The 23974-nt window shown below is 39.0% G+C and overlaps 1 protein-coding gene across 1 annotated transcript in view; it reads right to left on the reverse strand.

Moving 5' to 3' along the window:
* Positions 1–5830: 5830 nt before the first annotated feature.
* nfascb (neurofascin homolog (chicken) b) overlaps positions 5831–23974 on the reverse strand; it is a 33006-nt gene continuing 14862 nt past the window's right edge. Inside the window, exons 11-26 of the mRNA XM_084068415.1 lie at positions 22697–22860; positions 19119–19266; positions 18266–18390; positions 17716–17817; positions 17311–17508; positions 16878–16948; positions 16450–16672; positions 15468–15583; positions 14171–14381; positions 12855–12977; positions 10606–10779; positions 9610–9741; positions 7734–7803; positions 7118–7129; positions 6910–6945; positions 5831–6636 (exon numbers count right to left, since the gene is read on the reverse strand). Coding sequence (XP_083924541.1) covers positions 6405–6636; positions 6910–6945; positions 7118–7129; positions 7734–7803; positions 9610–9741; positions 10606–10779; positions 12855–12977; positions 14171–14381; positions 15468–15583; positions 16450–16672; positions 16878–16948; positions 17311–17508; positions 17716–17817; positions 18266–18390; positions 19119–19266; positions 22697–22860 — 2137 coding nt within the window. The 3' untranslated portion in view covers positions 5831–6404. The remainder of the gene's footprint in view (positions 6637–6909; positions 6946–7117; positions 7130–7733; positions 7804–9609; positions 9742–10605; positions 10780–12854; positions 12978–14170; positions 14382–15467; positions 15584–16449; positions 16673–16877; positions 16949–17310; positions 17509–17715; positions 17818–18265; positions 18391–19118; positions 19267–22696; positions 22861–23974) is intronic.

The raw sequence follows: 23974 nt of genomic DNA on the forward strand, positions 1-23974 counted from the left end.
CAAATAATCATATTTGAACTGGGGACCCCCCCAATTTTGTTTGACTCCGTTCCACAAGTCAATATTGTGAACATAGCAGATCTACAAGCTCACAACGCCTCACGTTGAGAGGCGTTGTAAGCTTGTAGATCGTCCATTTTCAACATGTTTGCCTCTTTCTTAAATTTTTTGACAATGTGGCCAATGTTTTATAGTATAGTTTGTTGACTACTTTTGTTGCAGTAATGGTATTTTCCTTTACTTTAGCTTTTTTATTGTCTCCGCCAGGCCGAAAGGGATGGCGCGAGAGTACGTTTTACCCCCTGTCCGTCCGACGGTCTGTGGATAGCTAATCTCCCGCATCGTTGGCTTGATCGCAGCGCAACTGTGCACACACACTCCCTGGATGCCAATTCAGAACCTCTGCCCCATTTCTTTCACATGGCCCTGTTATAGTGCCACCAGGAGGCCGCTTTTTGCAAAACACATTTTCTCACAGTACTGCTACATATTTTGTCCTAACATCACGCAAATCGATACACAGTATCTCTATAGTCATTAAAAAAAACACGGTATTTCAGATTTCTCATTTTCCATCCTGATTGACTAAAAATGGCTTCCAAAGTTTCCAGGACTGCTCCGTTTTGACCAAAATGCCTCAAATTATGAACACAGCATGCACTTTCCGTGCAAATTTGCACCCACATTCCCACTATGCCGAGCAAGAAATTCCACTTGAGATTTTTCTAATCAGCCTCATGGTGGCGCTATAACAGTCCGATTTGTGTTTTTACCTATACCTGCACCAATCTGTGTAAAACTTTGTATGTGCACTCTCTAGAGGTCAAGGAAAAACCTTTCCCCTGCATTTCTCACATCTACCTTTTATAGCTCCACCAGGAGGCCGCCTTATGTACAACATATTTCTTTACATTACTCCTTCCGATTTTATCTACATTTCACGCAAATCGGTACACATGATCTCTATAGTCATGTGATCAAGACGGATCTGTTTAATCTTTCATATTCCATCCTGATTGGCTAAGATTCACATCTAAAGTTTGCACAAAATGCCGCAAATCATGAATGCAGCGTCCGATTGTGGTCAACTTTGCACGCACATTCACACTATGTTGAGGAACAAGTGCTACCATTTTAACATTAGCCTGTGGGGGGTCCCCACCGACTCTACCTGGCCCTTAGGTGGGCCCCACCTAGGCAATTCTATGTGGGGCCGAGGTGGGTCTTAACTGCGATGCCCATGCGGGCTATAAGCCGCTTCTACCTGGCCCTTAGGTGGGCCCCAACTAGCCACGTTTATGTGGGACCAAGGCGGGTCCTAACTGGGTTTGCCCATGCAGGCTTTAACTGGGTTCTACCTGGGCCCTAGGTGTACCCTAACCAACCAGAGTGCAGTGCCCATCGCTCCAAATGTTGTGACGTCAGGGCTCTCAATACTGCACATTGGTGGAGGAGGAGGGCCCGCAGGGCGCCCGCACACATCGCTGAACCAATGGTAGCCCACGGATGTTTCCTCTGGAGATTTAAAATCTGCCCCTCTATGCCACATATCATCCGCGCTACAGGGTCTTCACTGACCGAGCCACGGCCCCACTGGCCCTCATGACGCTATGCCACTTATATGCGCTGCCAAGTGGCCGCGGGCGCTACGTGGGCGTGGCGGCGGGCTAGACGCGAGGCCCTGCGTAGCAGGGCCGAGCTTCTAGTTTGATCAACAACAAAATATAGATTAATAGACAACATACAGTCAACATCCCAAAATGGAGTCTTATAATATCCAGCAAGTAGCCTAATATAAATGAATAACTGCAAACAAATGACAAGTTTAGGATATCAAATCAATATCCTACAAAAGTAGAGAAAAGCTGTGACCTCACCGGCGCTCTGATGGACAATATACATATTCCTTTTGCAAATTCTCTTGTCAATAATGATACAAATGGAACGTTTATTTCAGCTGCTAGAGTTTGACATTGTTTGAGTGCGTTTTGAGCGCAGCTCGTTAAGTTAATTGTCTTCACCCGCTGCGCAACAGGGCAGATCTCCGCCAGGGCAGGGCACTATAGGCTATTATATTTATATTTATATGATTTTAAAAAATCAAATTAAGTCATTATTAGTGCAAGTTCATAGGTGGACACAATAGGGATATTTGGGCACCTCGGTGTAAAATTGGCTATTTAAGTATCTACATATAAATGCATTTTGGTGGGCACTTTTTTTTTTTTTTTACCCTTTAACGGGAATTCCCGGGAAGCCCGGGAAAAGGTCTGAAAATTCCCGGGAATTAAAATTAGCTATTTCCCGGAAAATGTTAAACCCTAACCCTCGCCCTTGCAAGGAAAGCCCGTAGACATGACTGGCAACACCACCACAACAGTGTTGCCTCTAGATAGGCTGCTCAAGTCCCGCCACCCGTACAACAAGGCGGTACAAGAGCTGCTCAGGTCCATCCCTGAGGACCTGTCTACAGAGGCATGGCTGGCGGCAGCCTGGAAGCAGGAGTGGGAGTTGGCCGGGCCCACACGCATCCACCGTTACATCCAGGACCCGGGAGGCGGCATTAAAGGAGAGGAACTGCCACGCCGGCAATGGACCCTGCTGAACCGCCTGCGAACCGGGGTCGGACGCTTCAAACCATCCATGAGGAAGTGGTGCCTGGCGGACGGACCAGCATGCGAGTGTGGGGAGCCGGAGCAGACCGCTGAGCACATAATCACAGTCTGTGGCACAACCAATGGGACAACCTAGGCAGCCAGACAACCCAATGGACCGAGAGAGGCATCATCCCAGATGAATGTCTCGGTACTGGCCACGACCAACCTTGGACTGTTTGGAAAACCCGGAAACGCCTGCGGGTCGGCGAAGGACGCTGCAAGGCATCCATGAAGAAATGGACATTAACATCTTCTGATGCATGTGTGTGCGGTGAACCACAAACCATGGACCACATCATGAGCTGCAGCTACGCTCCACAATGTACTGGAGTTGACCTGGCCAAACCAAATTCCGCTGCACTAGCCTGCGCCAACCACTGGAAAGACGAGATATAGAAGATGGCCGGACATGAAGAAGAAGCTGATATATTGCACTTTTACCTTAGCGCTAGGTATACTCTTAGTTGCTTGTTTTAGAAGAGAATGCACTTCATACTTCTGGTGATTGGTAGTTTCGTTCCCTACCTATGTTGAATGCACTTATTGTAAGTGGCTTTGGATAAAAGTCTGCTAAATGGCTCTAATGTAAAAGTTAAAGAGCCGATACAAAGGAACAAATGTACTTACGTTAAAGAACTGATCACAACACGTTAAACTAGGTTAAAGAACAGATGAAGAGGAACAAGTTAAGTTTGTGTGGATTTTCTGCCAAGAGATTTCATGTAGAGGAATAACGGAGGGTTCAAGTATTGAGCCCTGGGGGACCTTGGTCTGATTTATTAAGAAAGTTGTTTCACATCCAATCATATCAAACATTGTGCAGTTTTTTTCCATTGAAAGCAAGCAATTTATTTACTTAAGGATGGAAGCGTTATGAGTCAAATCAAGTATTTATACATGGTAAATATAATTAAAATAATAATAATAGTAATAACAATAACATATCATTATTATCATTACTATTAAACACAGTAAAGAACAATAATACTATCATATCATTATTATCATTATTATTTAACAGTAAAGAACAATAATACTATCATATATCATTATTATCATTACTATTAAACACAGTAAAGATGTTACATATTAAACATTAGTTGTTTCCATGTGTCTGAGTGACAGGGATTGCCAGTTGGGGGCAACATTACATACAAATGTATCTATGACTGATTATATGGCTGCTTTTATCAATACTTTATGAATATAATATAACACACAGAATGATCAATATGTATCCTTTATCAATACCTTATGAATATAATATAACACACAGCATGATCAATATGTATCCTTTATCAATACCTTATGAATATAATATAGCACACAGCATGATCAATATGTATCCTTTATCAATAATGTATGAATATAATAGAACACAATGATCAATATGTATCCTTTATCAATAATGTATCAATATAACACACAGAATGATGATGATCAATAATGTATCAATATAACACACAGAATGATCGATATGTATTCTTTATCAGTAGAAAGCACAGAATGATAATAAAACTTGCTCTTACCACACTGACGACAAAGTCAAACTCCCAAATGACACTTTTATGGTGTTTATTTATGGTCATTTGTCAGCATTTTTTTAGGATTCATATACGAGTTAGATATTCCCAGAAAATATGAACCACTTTCAACCCTATTTCAGGCATGTGTCATTAACAGTATAAATGAAACTCTGAAATGATAATAAACAAACACATCTTCAAAAATAGCTAAAATGGCAGATCTACAAGCTGATACAAATCACCAAATACATTTTAGTCAAATATAATTTAAAATATTTCTGACAAAAATAAAATCAACAACATAACACTTTGCTGTCAAAATGAACAGTAACTGTAGGAATGGCAATGTTTTTTGTAAATTATTGCCCTACTTTAAATTAAATGAATTATGTCACACATCACGGCACGGTGTGAGCTTGTAGATCGCCTATTTTGTATATATTTTAAAATGTGTCTGTGATTTGTGAATAATTAAACAAAGAAGAGTATTAACAAGAGTTGGTGACTAATTAATAACTACATTGGATCTATTGGAACACAGTTTATTAATAATAAATAATAATTACACTGTTGTTGTTTTTTTACATTCCTGAAAAGTAACAGTTTTGGACATACAAGGTTTCTACCTTATGACAGATTTATGGAGTATTTTCATCAGAATATTTCAGGCATGGTTTAGAATGTAGTTCTAAACCAATAATATATTATTATTTTATTATTATTCTCTTATGAAAGAACTTCTCATATAAGATGAGAACTCATATTGAAGGAAACACAGAATAAACTGAATAAATAAAGTCAAATGGAAACAGGAAGAAGCGATGTAGTTCAGATGCTCATTATTATTATTATTATTATTATTATTATTATTATTATGGTCTCCTTTTTATCAACATGATAAAACTGTCACTATGTCTCCATTAGTAGGGTACTGTATGTACACACACACACACACACACACACACACACACACACACACACACACACACACACACACACACACACGCACGCACACACACCCACATGCACACGCACAGTATGCGTGACTATATACAAGGAGCACGATAACAAAATGTAGCCTTCTCTTTATCAAATATATAAGTGTATCATATCCATAAGACTCTGTTAAAATGCTTGTGTGTCGGCGTGTCTCGTCGTGCCACATCGGCGCATTGTCGTGTCGTTGTGTCGTGTCGTGTAGTGTTGTGTCGTTGTGTCGTGTCGTTGTGTCGTGTCGTCGTGTCGTGTCGTCGTATCGTGTTGTCGTGTCGTGTTGTCGTGTCGTGTTGTCGTGTCGTGTTGTCGTGTCGTGTCGTCGTGTCGTGTCGTTGTGTCGTGTCGTTGTGTCGTGTCGTTGTGTCGTGTCGTTGTGTCGTGTTGTTGTGTCGTGTCGTTGTATCGTGTTGTGGTGTCGCCATCGTGTCGTTGTGTCGTGTCGTTGTGTCGTGTTGTGGTGTCGTGTCGTTGTGTCGTGTCGTTGTGTCGTGTCGTGTCGTTGTGTCGTGTCGTTGTGTCGTGTCGTTGTGTCGTGTCGTTGTGTCGTGTCGTTGTGTCGTGTTGTTGTGTCGTGTCGTTGTGTCGTGTTGTTGTGTCGTGTTGTTGTGTCGTGTCGTTGTATCGTGTTGTGGTGTCGCCATCGTGTCGTGTCGTTGTGTTTTGTTGTGAAAGTGAACTCATGGATACTCGTGGTAGTTCAGGCTGCATCCAGTTCCCTCTTGCGCGCACGGCACGGTTCAGCAGGGATCAGACCCGACAGTCCACAGAGTTACAATTCAAACCACAGCTTCTCAAACTATGGGTCAGGACCCCAAGTGGGGTCGTGGGAAGGTGACGGTGGGGTCTCAAATTGACAAAGAAGGGGGAAAATAACACCCTTCCCATGGAGTTTTCTTAATAAGGTCCTGACAACAGATAAAGGCTAATATACTGTATGTATACTGTATGTTTCCAATTGCAAAGACTAACAAAGAATGATTTACTTTTAAATATGTTTAACAGGCTCTATGAACAGCAGCCATATTGTAAAGAAATTGGGCCAAACATTCCGCTAAAATAGCCGATGTACAAGCTCACAACGCAACACATTGTGAGCTTGTAAGACATTTGGTATAGAGGGGGACAAAAAGAGAGGACCAAGTGCAGACCCCTGGGGGACCGCGGTCAGGGTTTGAGTGGTTTTAAGAGAGTTGATGGTTGAAACGCTACACCTAGGCTGCAGTTCTCATGCCAGGCTGTAGATGGCGCTCATAGGAGAGTGCAGCTCCAGACTGTCTCCGAAGTCCGGCTCCTCTCTGACGTCCCGCCTACTTCCTGTGTACTGGCCAATGAAAGAGCCATCCTCGTTGAACTGGATGTCTCCGCCCTCCCCATACTCCACTAGGCTGTCGTCACTGTCGCTCCGTTTCATCATCATGGCCTCTAGCGCTGGTCTCTGGATAGACCTCTCCTCCTCTCTATGAAATATATATATATATAATATATATATATATATATATATATATATATATATATATATATATATATATATATATATATATATATATATGTATATATATATATATATATATATATATATATATATATATATATATATATATATATATATATATATATATATATATATATAGCAAACTGCTAATAACTGCAAACTGCTAATAAAGTATTCAATCAATCAAATACATTAATACAATAGAATAGTGTACATGTTTATAATGTTTTATACGTACCGTCGTGAGTAAGGCATTGTGGACACACGTGCTATCCTGTTTGTTCACATGAGAAGATAAATATAAATTAATGGCACAATCAAACTTCATTTATTACCCAAACGCAAATACACTTCATACAGTGTGTAAATAAATAAATGAACAAATCCTAATATATATAAACCATATAGTATATATACAATAGAGTCAATGTTTAGTCTTTTCATACCTTTCCAGAGACCTGGAACGATGATATCCAATGAAGAAATGAAGTTCATTTAGGAAGAGAAGAGAAGAATAAATGGGTAAAGAGAAAAAGAAGGGTAGAATAGATAGAGAAAAGTAAGAAATGTTGGTTAAATCATGGAGTTATCAAACTATATGGATAATATTATCATTATCATTATATAGACTATAGTTTAATGTGTGTTTCTCTGTCTCAATACATTCATAATGTAAGAAACAAGATGCTTTGTCATTGTTGTTTTCATACTGTATCAATGACAGTAGAGTGTGGAAATACACACACACACACACACACACACACACACACACACACACACACACACACACACACACACACACACACACACACACACACACACACACACACACACACACACACGCACGCTGACCCTCTTAGAGGCAGACTGTCAAAACAGAAGTGAATGAGACTGAAGTGAGTGATAGTTTAGCAGCTACTGAAGCTTCTTCAAACGTACATGTATTTGTGGTACTTATAGTGTTTATATAAGTACATGTATTGGTGGTGTAAAGTGTTTATATACGTAGCTACATGTATTTGTGGTATAGTGTTTATGTACTGTAAAAACTGTAAAACTCACCGATAGTCAAAGGTTCCTTCCTGATCCTTGTCATCTACTGGTTCCAGTGAAATGTCTTTTTTATCTCGAACTGAAAGAGACACCAGAAGCTTGTTAATTTCATCCACATTGTCCTTTAAGATCTGAACATCTGTGTGTCTGAAAAACATCTGAACATCTGTGTGTCTGAAAAACATCTGAACATCTGTGTGTCTGAAAGACATCTGAACATCTGTGTGTCTGAAAAACATCTGAACATCTGTGTGTCTGAAAGACATCTGAACATCTGTGTGTCTGAAAAACATCTGAACATCTGTGTGTCTGAAAAACATCTGAACATCTGTGTGTCTGAAAGACATCTGAACATCTGTGTGTCTGAAAGACATCTGAACATCTGTGTGTCTGAAAGACATCTGAACATCTGTGTGTCTGAAAAACATCTGAACATCTGTGTGTCTGAAAAACATCTGAACATCTGTGTGTCTGAAAGACATCTGAACATCTGTGTGTCTGAAAGACATCTGAACATCTGTGTGTCTGAAAAACATCTGAACATCTGTGTGTCTGAAAAACATCTGAAAGACATCTGAACATCTGTGTGTCTTAAAGACATCTGAACATCTGTGTGTCTGAAAAACATCTGAACATCTGTGTGTCTGAAAGACATCTGAACATCTGTGTGTCTGAAAGACATCTGAAAGACATCTGAACATCTGTGTGTCTGAAAGACATCTGAACATCTGTGTGTCTGAAAGACATCTGAACATCTGTGTGTCTTAAGGCAGCTCTCCACCACACCGCTTTTGGGCCTAATTGGCGTCGGAAAGCATTGGAGCATCTGCCACCGACAAATTGTTGTGGCATATCATGGTTTTGTCGGGTCAGACCTCGTTCGGCCCGACTCAAAGAAACCGAACATGTTCAGTTTTTGGGTCGACTCACCGACTGGAAGAGACGTCGGGTAGTGAAGAGGGGGGAGAGAGGGGGGTGAAGGCTCTGTAGAGCACCCCGATTGGCTGTTTAGCTTGTTTGACAGACCTCTCCTCTCTGTTACTACTGGTGCAGAAGCAAGCTAACTAAAAACTAACTAAATAATCCAGAGACATTTCCCCGTCGCACATTTGAACTAGATACCATATTCTCAATCTCAACTCTCAATTCCTATACCAATCGATCGTTTCACCACTTGAGCCCCATTAAATCAGCTCTTTTCAAAAAGAATCTACACTTCAGAAACAAGCCAAAAGCAACCAGCAACTGAATATTTACAAGCGACTTTACAGGAAAACAAGCCCAAAGCCGCTTATAATAATCAGACCTGGCAACACTGGCACAATCCTGCAGGCCAGTTCTGCCAGCTCAAAGGCATTAGCACAACAATGTGTGCATCGGCCGACTGCTTTTGCTGAACTAAATGCCAACTTTTGCCAACAGACTACCAGTCTGAAGTAGTCTGAAGTAGACTGTTTGGTGGAGAGTCACCTTTAAAGAGAGGTCTCACAGCTCGTAGCCACGATGCAATAACTTGTTTTATTTAGAAAGACAGCAACGTTTGACACAATAAGTCTTCTTCAGGGTATTCATACCCTGAGCTGTGCGACCTCCTCTTTTATACAGTCCTCACAGCACCTCCTCACTGCTGGTGTGCTCTCCTGTTCCATTGTTTTCTTTGAAGAAATCTGAACATCTGTGTGTCTTAAAACAGATCTGACAATCTGTGTGTTTTAAAACAGATCTGACAATCTATGTGTCTTAAAAGAGTCAAATGTAATTATGCACCTTGTTTGTCAACAATCTAAGGTTCAAGGAGTATATATACATAGATATATATAATATATACATACAATGACAGACATCAGCCTCCTCCGAACACACAAACAATACAATAAATAAATACCTGGATATTTTCCTCCTCGACTCCTCTTGATGAAACACACAATGAGCAGGATGAGAACCATCACGGCTATAGCACACATGATACCGATGAACCATCCTTGAGTACTGATGTCCACCTGGTCCCTGGCGTACGCTGAAAATATATAAATATATGTGTTACAGGGAAATTGGAGAACCAGGGAAATTGGAGAAGGAGCACTCGTTTACACCGCCCCCCAGGCAATTCTGTAGAACCAACACTAGAGGGCAATGCAAGCCACGAGGCTTCCCAACCACAGTGCACTAACATATATGGCCCCGACCACACACACACACACACGCGTGTTCAGCGTTCCCCTAGCGTAGCTTCCTGGTTGCTATGTGGGGAACAACAACAAAAGACAGGTCGGCCTCGCATCAAAGCCCCGTAATAATACCCTCAGTAGTATAGTGCAGAGACTCCTCTGTATGCCACACAGGTTAAAAGAAGAAGAAGAAGAAGAAGAAGAAGAAGAAGAAGAAGAAGAAGAAGAAGAAGAAGAAGAAGAAGAAGAATACCCTCAGTAGTATAGTGCAGAGACTCCTCAGTATAATAATAGAATACCCTCAGTAGTGTAGTGCAGAGACTCCTCAGTATAATAATAGAATACCCTCAGTAGTGTAGTGCAGAGACTCCTCAGTATAATAATAGAATACCCTCAGTAGTATAGTGCAGAGACTCCTCAGTATAATAATAGAATACCCTCAGTAGTGTAGTGCAGAGACTCCTCAGTATAATAATAGAATACCCTCAGTAGTATAGTGCAGAGACTCCTCAGTATAATAATAGAATACCCTCAGTAGTATAGTGCAGAGACTCCTCAGTATAATAATAGAATACCCTCAGTAGTATAGTGCAGAGACTCCTCAGTATAATAATAGAATACCCTCAGTAGTATAGTGCAGAGACTCCTCAGTATAATAATAGAATACCCTCAGTAGTATAGTGCAGAGACTCCTCAGTATAATAATAGAATACCCTCAGTAGTATAGTGCAGAGACTCCTCAGTATGCCAGTCTCCTGTTCCCTCTTGGGTGCGAGCTGAGAGTGAGAACCTGTAACGGGTGTAGCGGTCGTAACGACGCACAGAGAAGCTGGTGACGTTAGGAGGAAACTCTTCAACCTTCATCTCCTCTCCTCTGGAGGTGTTTACTGTGGAGAGAAGAAGAACATAACACATTTACTGTGGAGAGAAGAAGAACATAACACATTTACTGTGGAGAGAAGAAGAACATAACACATTTACTGTGGAGAGAAGAAGAACATAACACATTTACTGTGGAGAAGAAGAACATAACACATTTACTGTGGAGAGAAGAAGAACATAACACATTTACTGTGGAGAGAAGAAGAACATAACACATTTACTGTGGAGAGAAGAAGAACATAACACATTTACTGTGGAGAGAAGAAGAACATAACACATTTACTGTGGAGAGAAGAAGAACATAACACATTTACTGTGGAGAGAAGAAGAACATAACACATTTACTGTGGAGAAGAAGAACGCCGTTAACTGCATCTATTGTATCGCTGTTAACTGTAACTATGGTAACGCTGTCAACTGTAACTATGGTAACGCTGTCAACTGTAACTATGGTAACGCTGTCAACTGTATCTATGGTAACGCTGTCAACTGTATCTATGGTAACGCTGTCAACTGTATCTATGGTAACGCTGTCAACTGTATCTAATAATAAACTTTATTTATATATATATAGCACTTTTCAAAAACAGGTTTACAAAGTGCTTAACAATACAAATACAATACATGCACAGGGAATATAAAAACAATTCAGTGATGGAAAATGTACAAACAAAGGAACCATACAAAAATAATAACATCAAAAATAAGACTGAAAGCAGAGAAATAGCAGACTAATTCCTTCTAGGTAAAGGCCGTTCTAAAGTAATGGGTTTTTAAAGGTGGGCACCGAAGTGGCCTGTCTAATATGCAGGGGGAGTTGGTTCCACAGAAATGGAGCCCTAGCAGCAAATGCCCTGTCACCTTCTGTCACAAGGTTTGTCTGGGGGGTCTAGTAAAAGTTTGTGTGCAGATCTGAGATTGCGGGTGGGTTTGTGGGGAGACAGGAGGTCAAAAATATAAATAGGAGCAAGTCCGTTCAGAGCTTTAAAAACAAACAATACAATTTTAAAATCAATTCTGAACGCCACTGGTAGCCAGTGCAGTGAAGCAAGAACCGGGGTGATGTGGTCATATCTCCTGGTTCTAGTAAGAACTCTAGCTGCTGTGTTCTGAATGAGTTGGAGGCGATTGATTGACTTTTTGGGGAGTCCAGAAAAAAAGTGAATTACAGTAGTCCAAGTGGTTAGTGACAAAGGCATGAATAAGGGTTTGTGCATCGCTGAATGAGATAAATGATCTGATTTTGGAAATATTCCTAATTTGGAAGATGGCTGTTTTTGAAATGTTAGAAAAATGCTTTGTGAAGTTTAGGTCTGAGTCAAGTAGGACACCCAGGTTCCTGTAACCCCTGTGTGTGTAGTAACTGCGTTACCCTGTCTCTACGGGTTTTTGGTCCAAACACAATCATTTCGGTTTTGTCATTGTTAAGCATGAGAAAGTTGTTTGACATCCAGGATTTTATAGCAGAAAGACAGGCAATCAAAGGGGAGACAAGAGAAACCGGAGAAACAGCGTTATCTATGGTACCGCTGTCAACTGTATCTACGGTAACGCTGTCAACTGTATCTACGGTAACGCTGTCAACTGTATCTACGGTACCGCTGTCAACTGTATCTACGGTAACGCTGTCAACTGTATCTACGGTAACGCTGTCAACTGTATCTACGGTAACGCTGTCAACTGTATCTATGGTAACGCTGTCAACTGTATCTACGGTAACGCTGTCAACTGTATCTACGGTAATGCTGTCAACTGTATCTACGGTACCGCTGTCAACTGTATCTACGGTAACGCTGTCAACTGTATCTACGGTAACGCGGTCAACTGTATCTACGGTAACGTTAACTGTAACTATGGTAATGTTGTTAACTGTAACTACGGGCAGCAGTGGATCAGGAGCCAGAACGGCCGTCTGGGAATCTGAAGATTCCAGGTTTGATATGATGACTCCATGTTAGGGTATAAATGTTACCTGTCTGGTATGTTAAAGTGTATTTCAGGGTGTATTCTAAGGTATAAATGTTACCTGTTTGGTACTTTAAGGAGTATTTTAGAGTGTATTCTAAGGTATAAATGTTACCTGTTTGGTACTTTAAGGTGTATCCTATAATCACTCCATTGGGTTCAGCAGGAAGGCTCCAGTCCACATAGATGGTGTCCAGATGTCTGAGCTGGATCCTGAAGTTCTTAGGAACAGATGGCACTACACACAGAAAGGAGATTTTAATCATCTCCACTGACACCGTCACTCTCTTCCCGCTCACTACACACAGAAAGGAGATTTTAATCATCTCCACTGACACCGTCACTCTCTTCCCGCTCACGTCTGTACTTTTGGAGACGTTGTGTCTTTGGAGACGTTGTACTTTTGGAGACGTTGTGTCTTTGGAGACGCGGTGGAGTATCGGCTCTAGACATTTCTAAAATGTGCGGTGCTGGTGCAGTGAGCAGCGATGGTGTCGGTAACTAGGCAACCATGACAGCGCAGGGCACACACAGACAGAGGATTGGCACAGAGACAGGGCACACACAGACAGAGGATTGGCACAGAGACAGGGCACACACAGACAGAGGATTGGCACAGAGACAGGGCAGGCACAGACAGAGGATTGGCAGAGAGACAGGGCACACACAGACAGAGGATTGGCAGAGAGACAGGGCACACACAGACAGAGGATTGGCACAGAGACAGGGCAGGCACAGACAGAGGATTGGCACAGAGACAGGGCACACACAGACAGAGGATTGGCACAGAGACAGGGCAGGCACAGACAGAGGATTGGCACAGAGACAGGGCAGGCACAGACAGAGGATTGGCAGAGAGACAGGGCACACACAGACAGAGGATTGGCAGAGAGACAGGGCACACACAGACAGAGGATTGGCAGAGAGACAGGGCACACACAGACAGAGGATTGGCACAGAGACAGGGTTGCAGCCACGGCCACAGGAAGTGTACATGCACAGCCAAAGATCACGTGATCATAACAAAATCGAGCTGGTTTCGTTTAGTATTTATATAAATAAAACTGTATCTGCTTTCTGTTGCTTTTTCGAGAAAACAATCAACATTCAACTACCAATAACTATGAACGGATGATCACGACGGTTCTTTGGTTGAACGTGCAGCTATGGGAATCAAACGGGTGAATGTATTCATCATAAGGGCTTATGTCATCATGCAGTAGGTCTTTGTTTACTGTAAGAATACAAAAAAATGTATTAAAAAATCTATAAATTGGCATCTATTGTTATGTCCGTATTATGACCACGGATATCTAAAAGTGTGAAAAACATATTGTTCATTTCACCGTCTTTTAACCGACCACTTCAGCTGTAGAACACTGTACGGTATAATAATAATAATAATAATAATAATAATAATACTAAACGTACCTCCTTCAAGTGTAGAGAACTGTATGGTGTTACTGGCCGGTCCCTCATAACGGTTGTTGGCCACAACGATGTACATCTTATAGTTACTGTAAGAGAACAGATCCTCTACGACCCCCGAGGTGTCGGGACCCTCCGATGGAAACGACTTAGATTTCAACCCCCTGCTGACACCCAGCCATCTGAGCTGACTGCTGTCTCTCCAGTAATATATCTGTAATAACACAATGATTATAATATAAATAATATGATTATTATTATTGTTATTATTATTATCCGTCCTGTAAGACCACTTACCAATTGTGAAGCATTTATCACACTGGGAACTGGAGTTATGGCTGTTTAAACCCCAGCTAACCTCGCGTCACCAGTCTTTCCACCTCGGAGGAAAGCCTGGTATGCGTTACTAAAGACCTGTGTGATCCGGTCTAGGCCACGCCTACTGAAAAAAGAATCCCTATTTAAATGGAATCGAATTTCCCCGTGGGATAATACAGACGCTAAATAGTCTACGGAAAGTGCACTCACATTTATATTTAAAAAATAAGCTAAACTATGCCGCATCAAGGATTTTATTAGGACGGACCTATTTTGGGGTGAGTCAGGGTGAAGTCTTTCCGGCTCTGCCCATCCGGCCGCTTGATGACGCGGATGACGCCCCTGGTGACGTAGAGTTACTTCCGCTCCCGACCGGATCATAGAACCGAAAAGATATGCTGCCCAGGCTAACCCCAGCCAATAGGGACACAGAGGAGGCGGGGCATCAGCAAATTACAGCCTGTCCCTATTGGCCGTCTAAGAGCACCTGAAAAGTTTTGGGCCTTTAGCATGCTGGGAACTTGAGTTATGGCTGTTTAAAGCCCAGCCAATAGGAACGTAGAGGGGGTGGGACTGTGCTACTAACCGCAAATAAAGCCCGTCCCTATAGCACCCACTAAGTTTGGGGCCTTTAGCATGCTGGGAACTGGAGTTATGGCCAATCTTGGTGCTTTTAGACGGTCGGCCAATAGGGACAGGCTGTACTGCCCCCTCTGTGTTCCTATTGGCTGGACTTTAAACAGCCATAACTCCATTTCCCAGCATGCTAAATGCCCCAAACTTGGTAGGTGCTCTTAGACAACCAATAGGGACAGGCTGTAATTGCTTAAGCCCCACCCCCTCTGTGTTGCTATTGGCTGGGGTTTAAACAGCCATATCTCCAGTTCCCAGTATGATAAATGCTTCAAAATGAGTAAGTGGTCTAACAGGACGGGCTCCAGTTACACTGTGTAAATAAATCAAGTATGATTGATTTAAACACCTTATATTCCTTCAGTTCTCCCATGAGGGATCCTCTGGCCACGGGGTCCCACTGAGCTGTGACCTGGGTGCTCTCTATGTCTGACACCATGAGGTTGAGAGGGGCTTCTGAAGGACCTAGAAATATAATAATAAATATTAATTATTATAATACATATATGCTCTCTATGTCTGTTCTGAAGGACCTAGAAATATAATAATAAATATGAATTATTATAATACATATATACTCTCTATGTCTGACACCCTGAGGTTGAGAGGGGCTTCTGTAGGACCTGGAACTACACATCAAATACACATTAAAAATCACACCCAGTGTGAAGTGGGCGGTGTGTGGTCATCACAACATGAATCACTTTTTTTTTTTAAAGCATAAATTCCTTTTTTTAAAGTCCATACTGCTATTCATAGGGCTGCACATGTGTCATTTGTTTCGCTAGCCAATCACAGTCCTGAATTTGCAAAGTCAGCCAATCACATTACAGTTAGTGGTGATGACACTAGCTGTAATGTGATTGGCTGACTTTGCAAAAGTATCGATTTGCATTAACAATGGAAGGGTTAGGGGGTATACAAATATTTTGGTTGGTGTCCAAAACTCACTTATAGGGGGCGGCTACACCGCCCCAAAAATATGCAGAGAATACATAGAAAATACATGGAAATACATATACTCTGAGGTTGAGAGGAGCGACTGAAAATACACAGAGAATAAAATACACAATTCTTATTTCTTTCTCCTTCTCCTTGAGCGTCAAGGCTTTCAAATAGAACCCACTGACACCACAGCCTTATAAACAAAGCTTTCATTTTGACATCGCCTTAAATGACACAAGACATCAAACATCTACAGTACGTTTATTTTTAATCCCTTATTTCTAGTGCTTCACTGTATATAATTTATATGCAATATATTTCCCCAACATGTTCCATCCCACCCAAATGAACCAATAAAGATGGTTCAGTAGGAAGCTTTAACTTACGGTCCTCTCCAGAGTAGCCAGTGATAACGGCAGACTCTGGACCCAGACCAAAGTCGTTGGCTGCCTGGACTTTGATCTCGTAGGGCGTGAAGGTGTCTGCATCATAGATGTAATATCTGAGCCACTTCGTGGTGGCGTTCTTCCATTCCTCTCTGGAGTCTTTCCTCTTCCACCACACCAGGTACTTCAGATGAGGCCCGTTCCACTCTCTGTACGTTAGAGGCTATGATATATAATAATAACAACATAATCATTATTTATACATCTACACAGTCACACCAGGTGAGGACGTTAGAAACTAGAACATATGAACTATAATAATGAATAATAATAATAATCACAACATCACAAAGGTAATCATTATTTCAGAGTTCCATTATCTGTAGGTCAGAGGCTATAAAATAATCATAATTAATAATCATTATTACCTCCCAGCTGATCTCCATGTTATTCCTCCATGTTCCCACTCCTTTGATGTTCCTGGGAATCACATCTGGAGCTGTGGGACAAAACAACTTCTGTTAACTACAGTTATCACTTCAATAAAGGACACGTCTTTTAGTGTCCAAATAAGGGACGATTCTGAATGTTTTGCCTTTCTATGACAATTGACCCCCCCCCCCCCACACACACACACACAGACACACACACACACACACACACACACACACACACACACACACACACACACACACACACACACACACACACACACACACACACACACACACACACACACACACACACACACACACACACACACACACACACACACACACACACGTGTAGACACTCGACAAAGCGGGTGCACCGCGGTGGATTCGAACCCACAGCCCTAGTTGTAAAGAGCCTCAGACTCACGCGCTCCGCTGGTCTGCAGTCGGCTGGAGGTTCGACTGGGACGACTGGGACCGATGGCGTTGACAGCGATCACTCTGAACGTGTAATACGTGAACGGAGTTAACTGCAACATCACCGAGTTCAGACTTCCTGGATACGACGACAGGTTCCTCCACTTCCCCGGCAACCAATCGTCATCGTCGTACTGAATCAGGAACTCTGTGATTGGACAGTATTAACAACAACCAGTCAACTTCATCCAGTGAATATCATCCTGTTATAGGACTGTGTTAATATCCAGGTGTTTCATACCTGTAATAGGACTGTGTTAATATCCAGGTGTTTCATACCTGTAATAGGACTGTGTTAATATCCAGGTGTTTCATACCTGTAATAGGAGTGGGTTATTATCCAGGTGTTTCATACCTGTAATAGGACTGTGGTTTGCATCTCCTGGGATCCAGGTGAGTCGTACGCTGCGTTCATAAGGATCAGACAGCTTCAGGCCAGTGGGAGGGTCCGGGCGGTCTGACAGAGACAGCACATGCTCAGTACGATGCATTCGTTACCTTAATTACATTTAATGAAGAGAATGCAGCTTGTTTTAACAACTTAAACCCAGGGTCCCCCAGGGATCTGTACTTTGTCCTCTCCTTTTTTCCGTCAACACCAACTGGTGGTCTGTGACTTATTTTCCATCACACTGAGGTGGGTAGCATTAGGGTTAGGCCTTACCCTTTATCCCTAAACGTATTAGCCATGTTTCTCTTTTTTTAAAACATTTTTAAATAGTTAAACTAGCCGATCTACATGGAAACGTTGTGATATTTATATTGTATTGCTTGTATATTGGCTATTTGAACTATTTGAAAATGTTTTTCAAACTAGTAAAAAATGGCGAATAAGTTTAAAGATAATAAGGGGATAAGGGGTTCCTATCCATAAGGGGTTAACGGTAGGTTTTTAGGGGTCCTACCCATCACGATGAGGTGAGCAGAGGCAGACTTGGTCTCCATGTCAGTCTGAACCAGGCAGGTGTAGTTTCCTTCATCTTCCCTGTTTACACTGGTGATGACCAGGTTAGAGTCATCTAGAGAGATCCTGAAATATAATAAAATAACATATAATAATAATATAACTATGTTTATGAGACCCCGCTACGTCTATGAGACCCCTCTACGTCTATGAGACCCTCCTACGTCTATGAGATTAAATATTAAATATTAATATATGCATTATATAAGGTTAAATATTTTGTTTAAATATATAAAGGTGAAAATACTAATGTGGGGAGTTCCATTCACAGCTTTACCCCCAGTTTGATATAATTATAATGATTATTAAAAGTGTGTATTATAATAATTGTAATATAGAATAAGATAGGATAGGATATGATATTAAAAGTGTGTATAATAATAATAGTAATATAGGATAGGATAGGATAGGATAGGATATTAAAAGTGTGTATAATAATAAGGGTAATAATATAATAATAATAGTAATAATAATAATGGTAATAATAATAATAATAATAATAATAATAATATAATATAGGATAGGATATAAAAAGTGTGTATAATAATAATAGTAATATAGGATAGGATATAAAAAATGTGTATAATAATAATAGTAATATAGAATAGGATATTAAAAGCGTGTATAATAATAATAGTAATATAGGATAGGATATAAAAGTGTGTATAATAATAATAGTAATATAGAATAGGATATTAAAAGTGTGTATAATAATAATAGTAATATAGAATAGGATATTAAAAGTGTGTATAATAATAATAGTAATATAGAATAGGATATTAAAAGCGTGTCACCTCCATCCAGTGCTGACCAGATGTCTGTTCTTCATCCAGCTGGTGGAAACAGCTGTACTGGGATCAGATGTTACGCCACATTCCAGCCGCACGTCTGTTCCCCGAATGACCCTCATGTTCTGAGGTCTTTTAACGATCACTGTGGGCTCTGTGAGGAAGAGCACACAAACCATACCGTTCAGACAGTATATTATGTTTTAATATATTATATATTATATTATAGACGTCATTTCAATGGTTATAATATAGACGTCTATATATATATTTGATTTGATTTGATTAGATTAGACGTTATACAGGAGAAAACACATTTTACATCATGTTCATCGTAGAAACGTCAAGGATACAGACACAAAGTCTTAAAAAAATAAAAGGCGACTTATTTTCATTGTGGTCCTTGGTCTGAGACAAACAACATTGCAACAAAATACATACAGGTAGACAGTACAGTAATAAATAAAACATATAAATAGACACTTAAAAACAGTTCATCAACGTCTAGCCTAAGACTAGACGTTGAAAAAAACAGGTATAACCCGGTTTTAGCCTCTAGCCGTTAGATATATTTTAGACGTCTAATAGCCTGGAAAATGCTCATTTGGAAAAGACTATGACACTGATAACATTATGATGTTATTTCTGTGAACATAAAGACTATGACACAGATAACATTATGATGTTATTTCTGTGAACATAAAGACTATGACACTGATAACATTATGATATTATTTCTGTGAACATAAAGACTATGACACTGATAACATTATGATGTTATTTCTGTACACATAAAGACTATGACACTGATAACATTATGATGTTATTTCTGTACACATAAAGACTATGACACTGATAACATTATGATGTTATTTCTGTACACATAAAGACTATGACACAGATAACATTATGATGTTATTTCTGTACACATAAAGACTATGACACTGATAACATTATGATGTTATTTCTGTACACATAAAGACTATGACACTGATAACATTATGATGTTATTTCTGTGAACATAAAGACTATGACACTGATAACATTATGATGTTATTTCTGTACACATAAAGACTATGACACTGATAACATTATGATGTTATTTCTGTACACATAAAGACTATGACACTGATAACATTATGATGTTATTTCTGTGAACATAAAGACTATGACACTGATAACATTATGATGTTATTTCTGTACACATAAAGACTATGACACTGATAACATTATGATGTTATTTCTGTACACATAAAGACTATGACACTGATAACATTATGATGTTATTTCTGTACACATAAAGACTATGACACTGATAACATTATGATGTTATTTCTGTGAACATAAAGACTATGACACTGATAACATTATGATGTTATTTCTGTACACATAAAGACTATGACACTGATAACATTATGATGTTATTTCTGTGAACATAAAGACTATGACACTGATAACATTATGATGTTATTTCTGTGAACATAAAGACTATGACACTGATAACATTATGATGTTATTTCTGTACACATAAAGACTATGACACTGATAACATTATGATGTTATTTCTGTGAACATAAAGACTATGACACTGATAACATTATGATGTTATTTCTGTACACATAAAGACTATGACACTGATAACATTATGATGTTATTTCTGTGAACATAAAGACTATGACACTGATAACATTATGATGTTATTTCTGTGAACATAAAGACTATGACACTGATAACATTATGATGTTATTTCTGTGAACATAAAGACTATGACACTGATAACATTATGATGTTATTTCTGTACACATAAAGACTATGACACTGATAACATTATGATGTTATTTCTGTACACATAAAGACTATGACACTGATAACATTATGATGTTATTTCTGTACACATAAAGACTATGACACTGATAACATTATGATGTTATTTCTGTGCACATAAAGACTATGACACTGATAACATTATGATGTTATTTCTGTACACATAAAGACTATGACACTGATAACATTATGATGTTATTTCTGTACACATAAAGACTATGACACTGATAACATTATGATGTTATTTCTGTACACATAAAGACTATGACACTGATAACATTATGATGTTATTTCTGTGCACATAAAGACTATGACACTGATAACATTATGATGTTATTTCTGTACACATAAAGACTATGACACAGATAACATTATGATATTATTTCTGTACACATAAAGACTATGACACTGATAACATTATGATGTTATTTCTGTACACATAAAGACTATGATAACATTATGATGTTATTTCTGTACACATAAAGACTATGACACTGATAACATTATGATGTTATTTCTGTACACATAAAGACTATGACACAGATAACATTATGATGTTATTTCTGTACACATAAAGACTATGACACTGATAACATTATGATGTTATTTCTGTGAACATAAAGACTATGACACTGATAACATTATGATGTTATTTCTGTGAACATAAAGACTATGACACTGATAACATTATGATGTTATTTCTGTACACATAAAGACTATGACACAGATAACATTATGATGTTATTTCTGTACACATAAAGACTATGACACTGATAACATTATGATGTTATTTCTGTGAACATAAAGACTATGACACTGATAACATTATGATGTTATTTCTGTACACATAAAGACTATGACACTGATAACATTATGATGTTATTTCTGTACACATAAAGACTATGACACTGATAACATTATGATGTTATTTCTGTGAACATAAAGACTATGACACTGATAACATTATGATGTTATTTCTGTACACATAAAGACTATGACACTGATAACATTATGATGTTATTTCTGTACACATAAAGACTATGACACTGATAACATTATGATATTATTTCTGTACACATAAAGACTATGACACTGATAACATTATGATGTTATTTCTGTACACATAAAGACTATGACACTGATAACATTATGATATTATTTCTGTACACATAAAGACTATGACACTGATAACATTATGATGTTATTTCTGTACACATAAAGACTATGACACTGATAACATTATGATGTTATTTCTGTGCACATAAAGACTATGACACTGATAACATTATGATGTTATTTCTGTACACATAAAGACTATGACACTGATAACATTATGATGTTATTTCTGTACACATAAAGACTATGACACTGATAACATTATGATGTTATTTCTGTACACATAAAGACTATGACACTGATAACATTATGATGTTATTTCTGTGAACATAAAGACTATGACACTGATAACATTATGATGTTATTTCTGTGAACATAAAGACTATGACACAGATAACATTATGATGTTATTTCTGTGAACATAAAGACTATGACACTGATAACATTATGATGTTATTTCTGTGAACATAAAGACTATGACACTGATAACATTATGATGTTATTTCTGTACACATAAAGACTATGACACTGATAACATTATGATGTTATTTCTGTGCACATAAAGACTATGACACTGATAACATTATGATGTTATTTCTGTGCACATATACATAGAGAATCAGTTTGAAAACACTGTGCTTGACCTTTGACCTCCACTCGGATCTGGCTCTCGTCCCGTCCGGCGATGTTGCTGACCACACAGAGGTACGTCCCCTCGTCGTCTGAACGCAGACGTTTGATCTCCAGAGTCCCGTTGTCATGAACCTTAAAACGGTTTCCTTCCAGGTTCCCCTGTCCGTACTTAGACCTGTGTAGACACACAAACTGCCAATCAAAGTGACTGTACTGGCCAATCACAGCGCGTCTTTTCCGGGACTTTGCAAAACACATAACATCTGTTTAGCAGACTACGGTGGCTCATGTGGGACAACCAAGGCATGGCTGTGTGTTTAATAATGTCAACTTGTCAGCAATGTAGCTGTGTTAAAGTTTAACATGTAATGTTCTCACCATGGATACATAATAACATTACATAACTCAGTATATAAAGCTTAACATGTAATGTTCTCACCATGGATACATAATAACATTACATAACTCAGTATATAAAGTTTAACATGTAATGTTCTCACCATGGATACATAATAACATTACATAACTCAGTATATAAAGCTTAACATGTAATGTTCTCACCATGGATACATAATAACATTACATAACTCAGTATATAAAGTTTAACATGTAATGTTCTCACCATGGATACATAATAACATTACATAACTCAGTATATAAAGTTTAACATGTAATGGATACATAATAACGTTACATAACTCAGTATATAAAGTTTAACATGTAATGGATACATAATAACGTTACATAACTCAGTATATAAAGTTTAACATGTAATGGATACATAATAACGTTACATAACTCAGTATATAAAGTTTAACATGTAATGGATACATAATAACGTTACATAACTCAGTCTAATGGATACATAATAACATTACATAACTCAGTATATAAAGTTTAACATGTAATGGATACATAATAACGTTACATAACTCAGTATATAAAGTTTAACATGTAATGGATACATAATAACGTTACATAACTCAGTCTAATGGATACATAATAACATTACATACCTCAGTAATGTAATGGATACATAATAACATTACATACCTCAGTAATGTAATGGTTACATAATAACGTTACATACCTCAGTAATGTAATGGTTACATAATAACGTTACATAACTCAGTAATGTAATGGATACATAATAACGTTACATAACTCAGTAATGTAATGGATACATAATAACGTTACATACCTCAGTAATGTAATGGTTACATAATAACGTTACATAACTCAGTAATGTAATGGTTACATAATAACGTTACATACCTCAGTAATGTAAT

Source organism: Gymnoscopelus microlampas, assembly GCF_963454915.1.
Source record: "Gymnoscopelus microlampas genome assembly, chromosome: 10".
NCBI classification, from domain to species: Eukaryota; Metazoa; Chordata; class Actinopteri; order Myctophiformes; family Myctophidae; genus Gymnoscopelus; species Gymnoscopelus microlampas.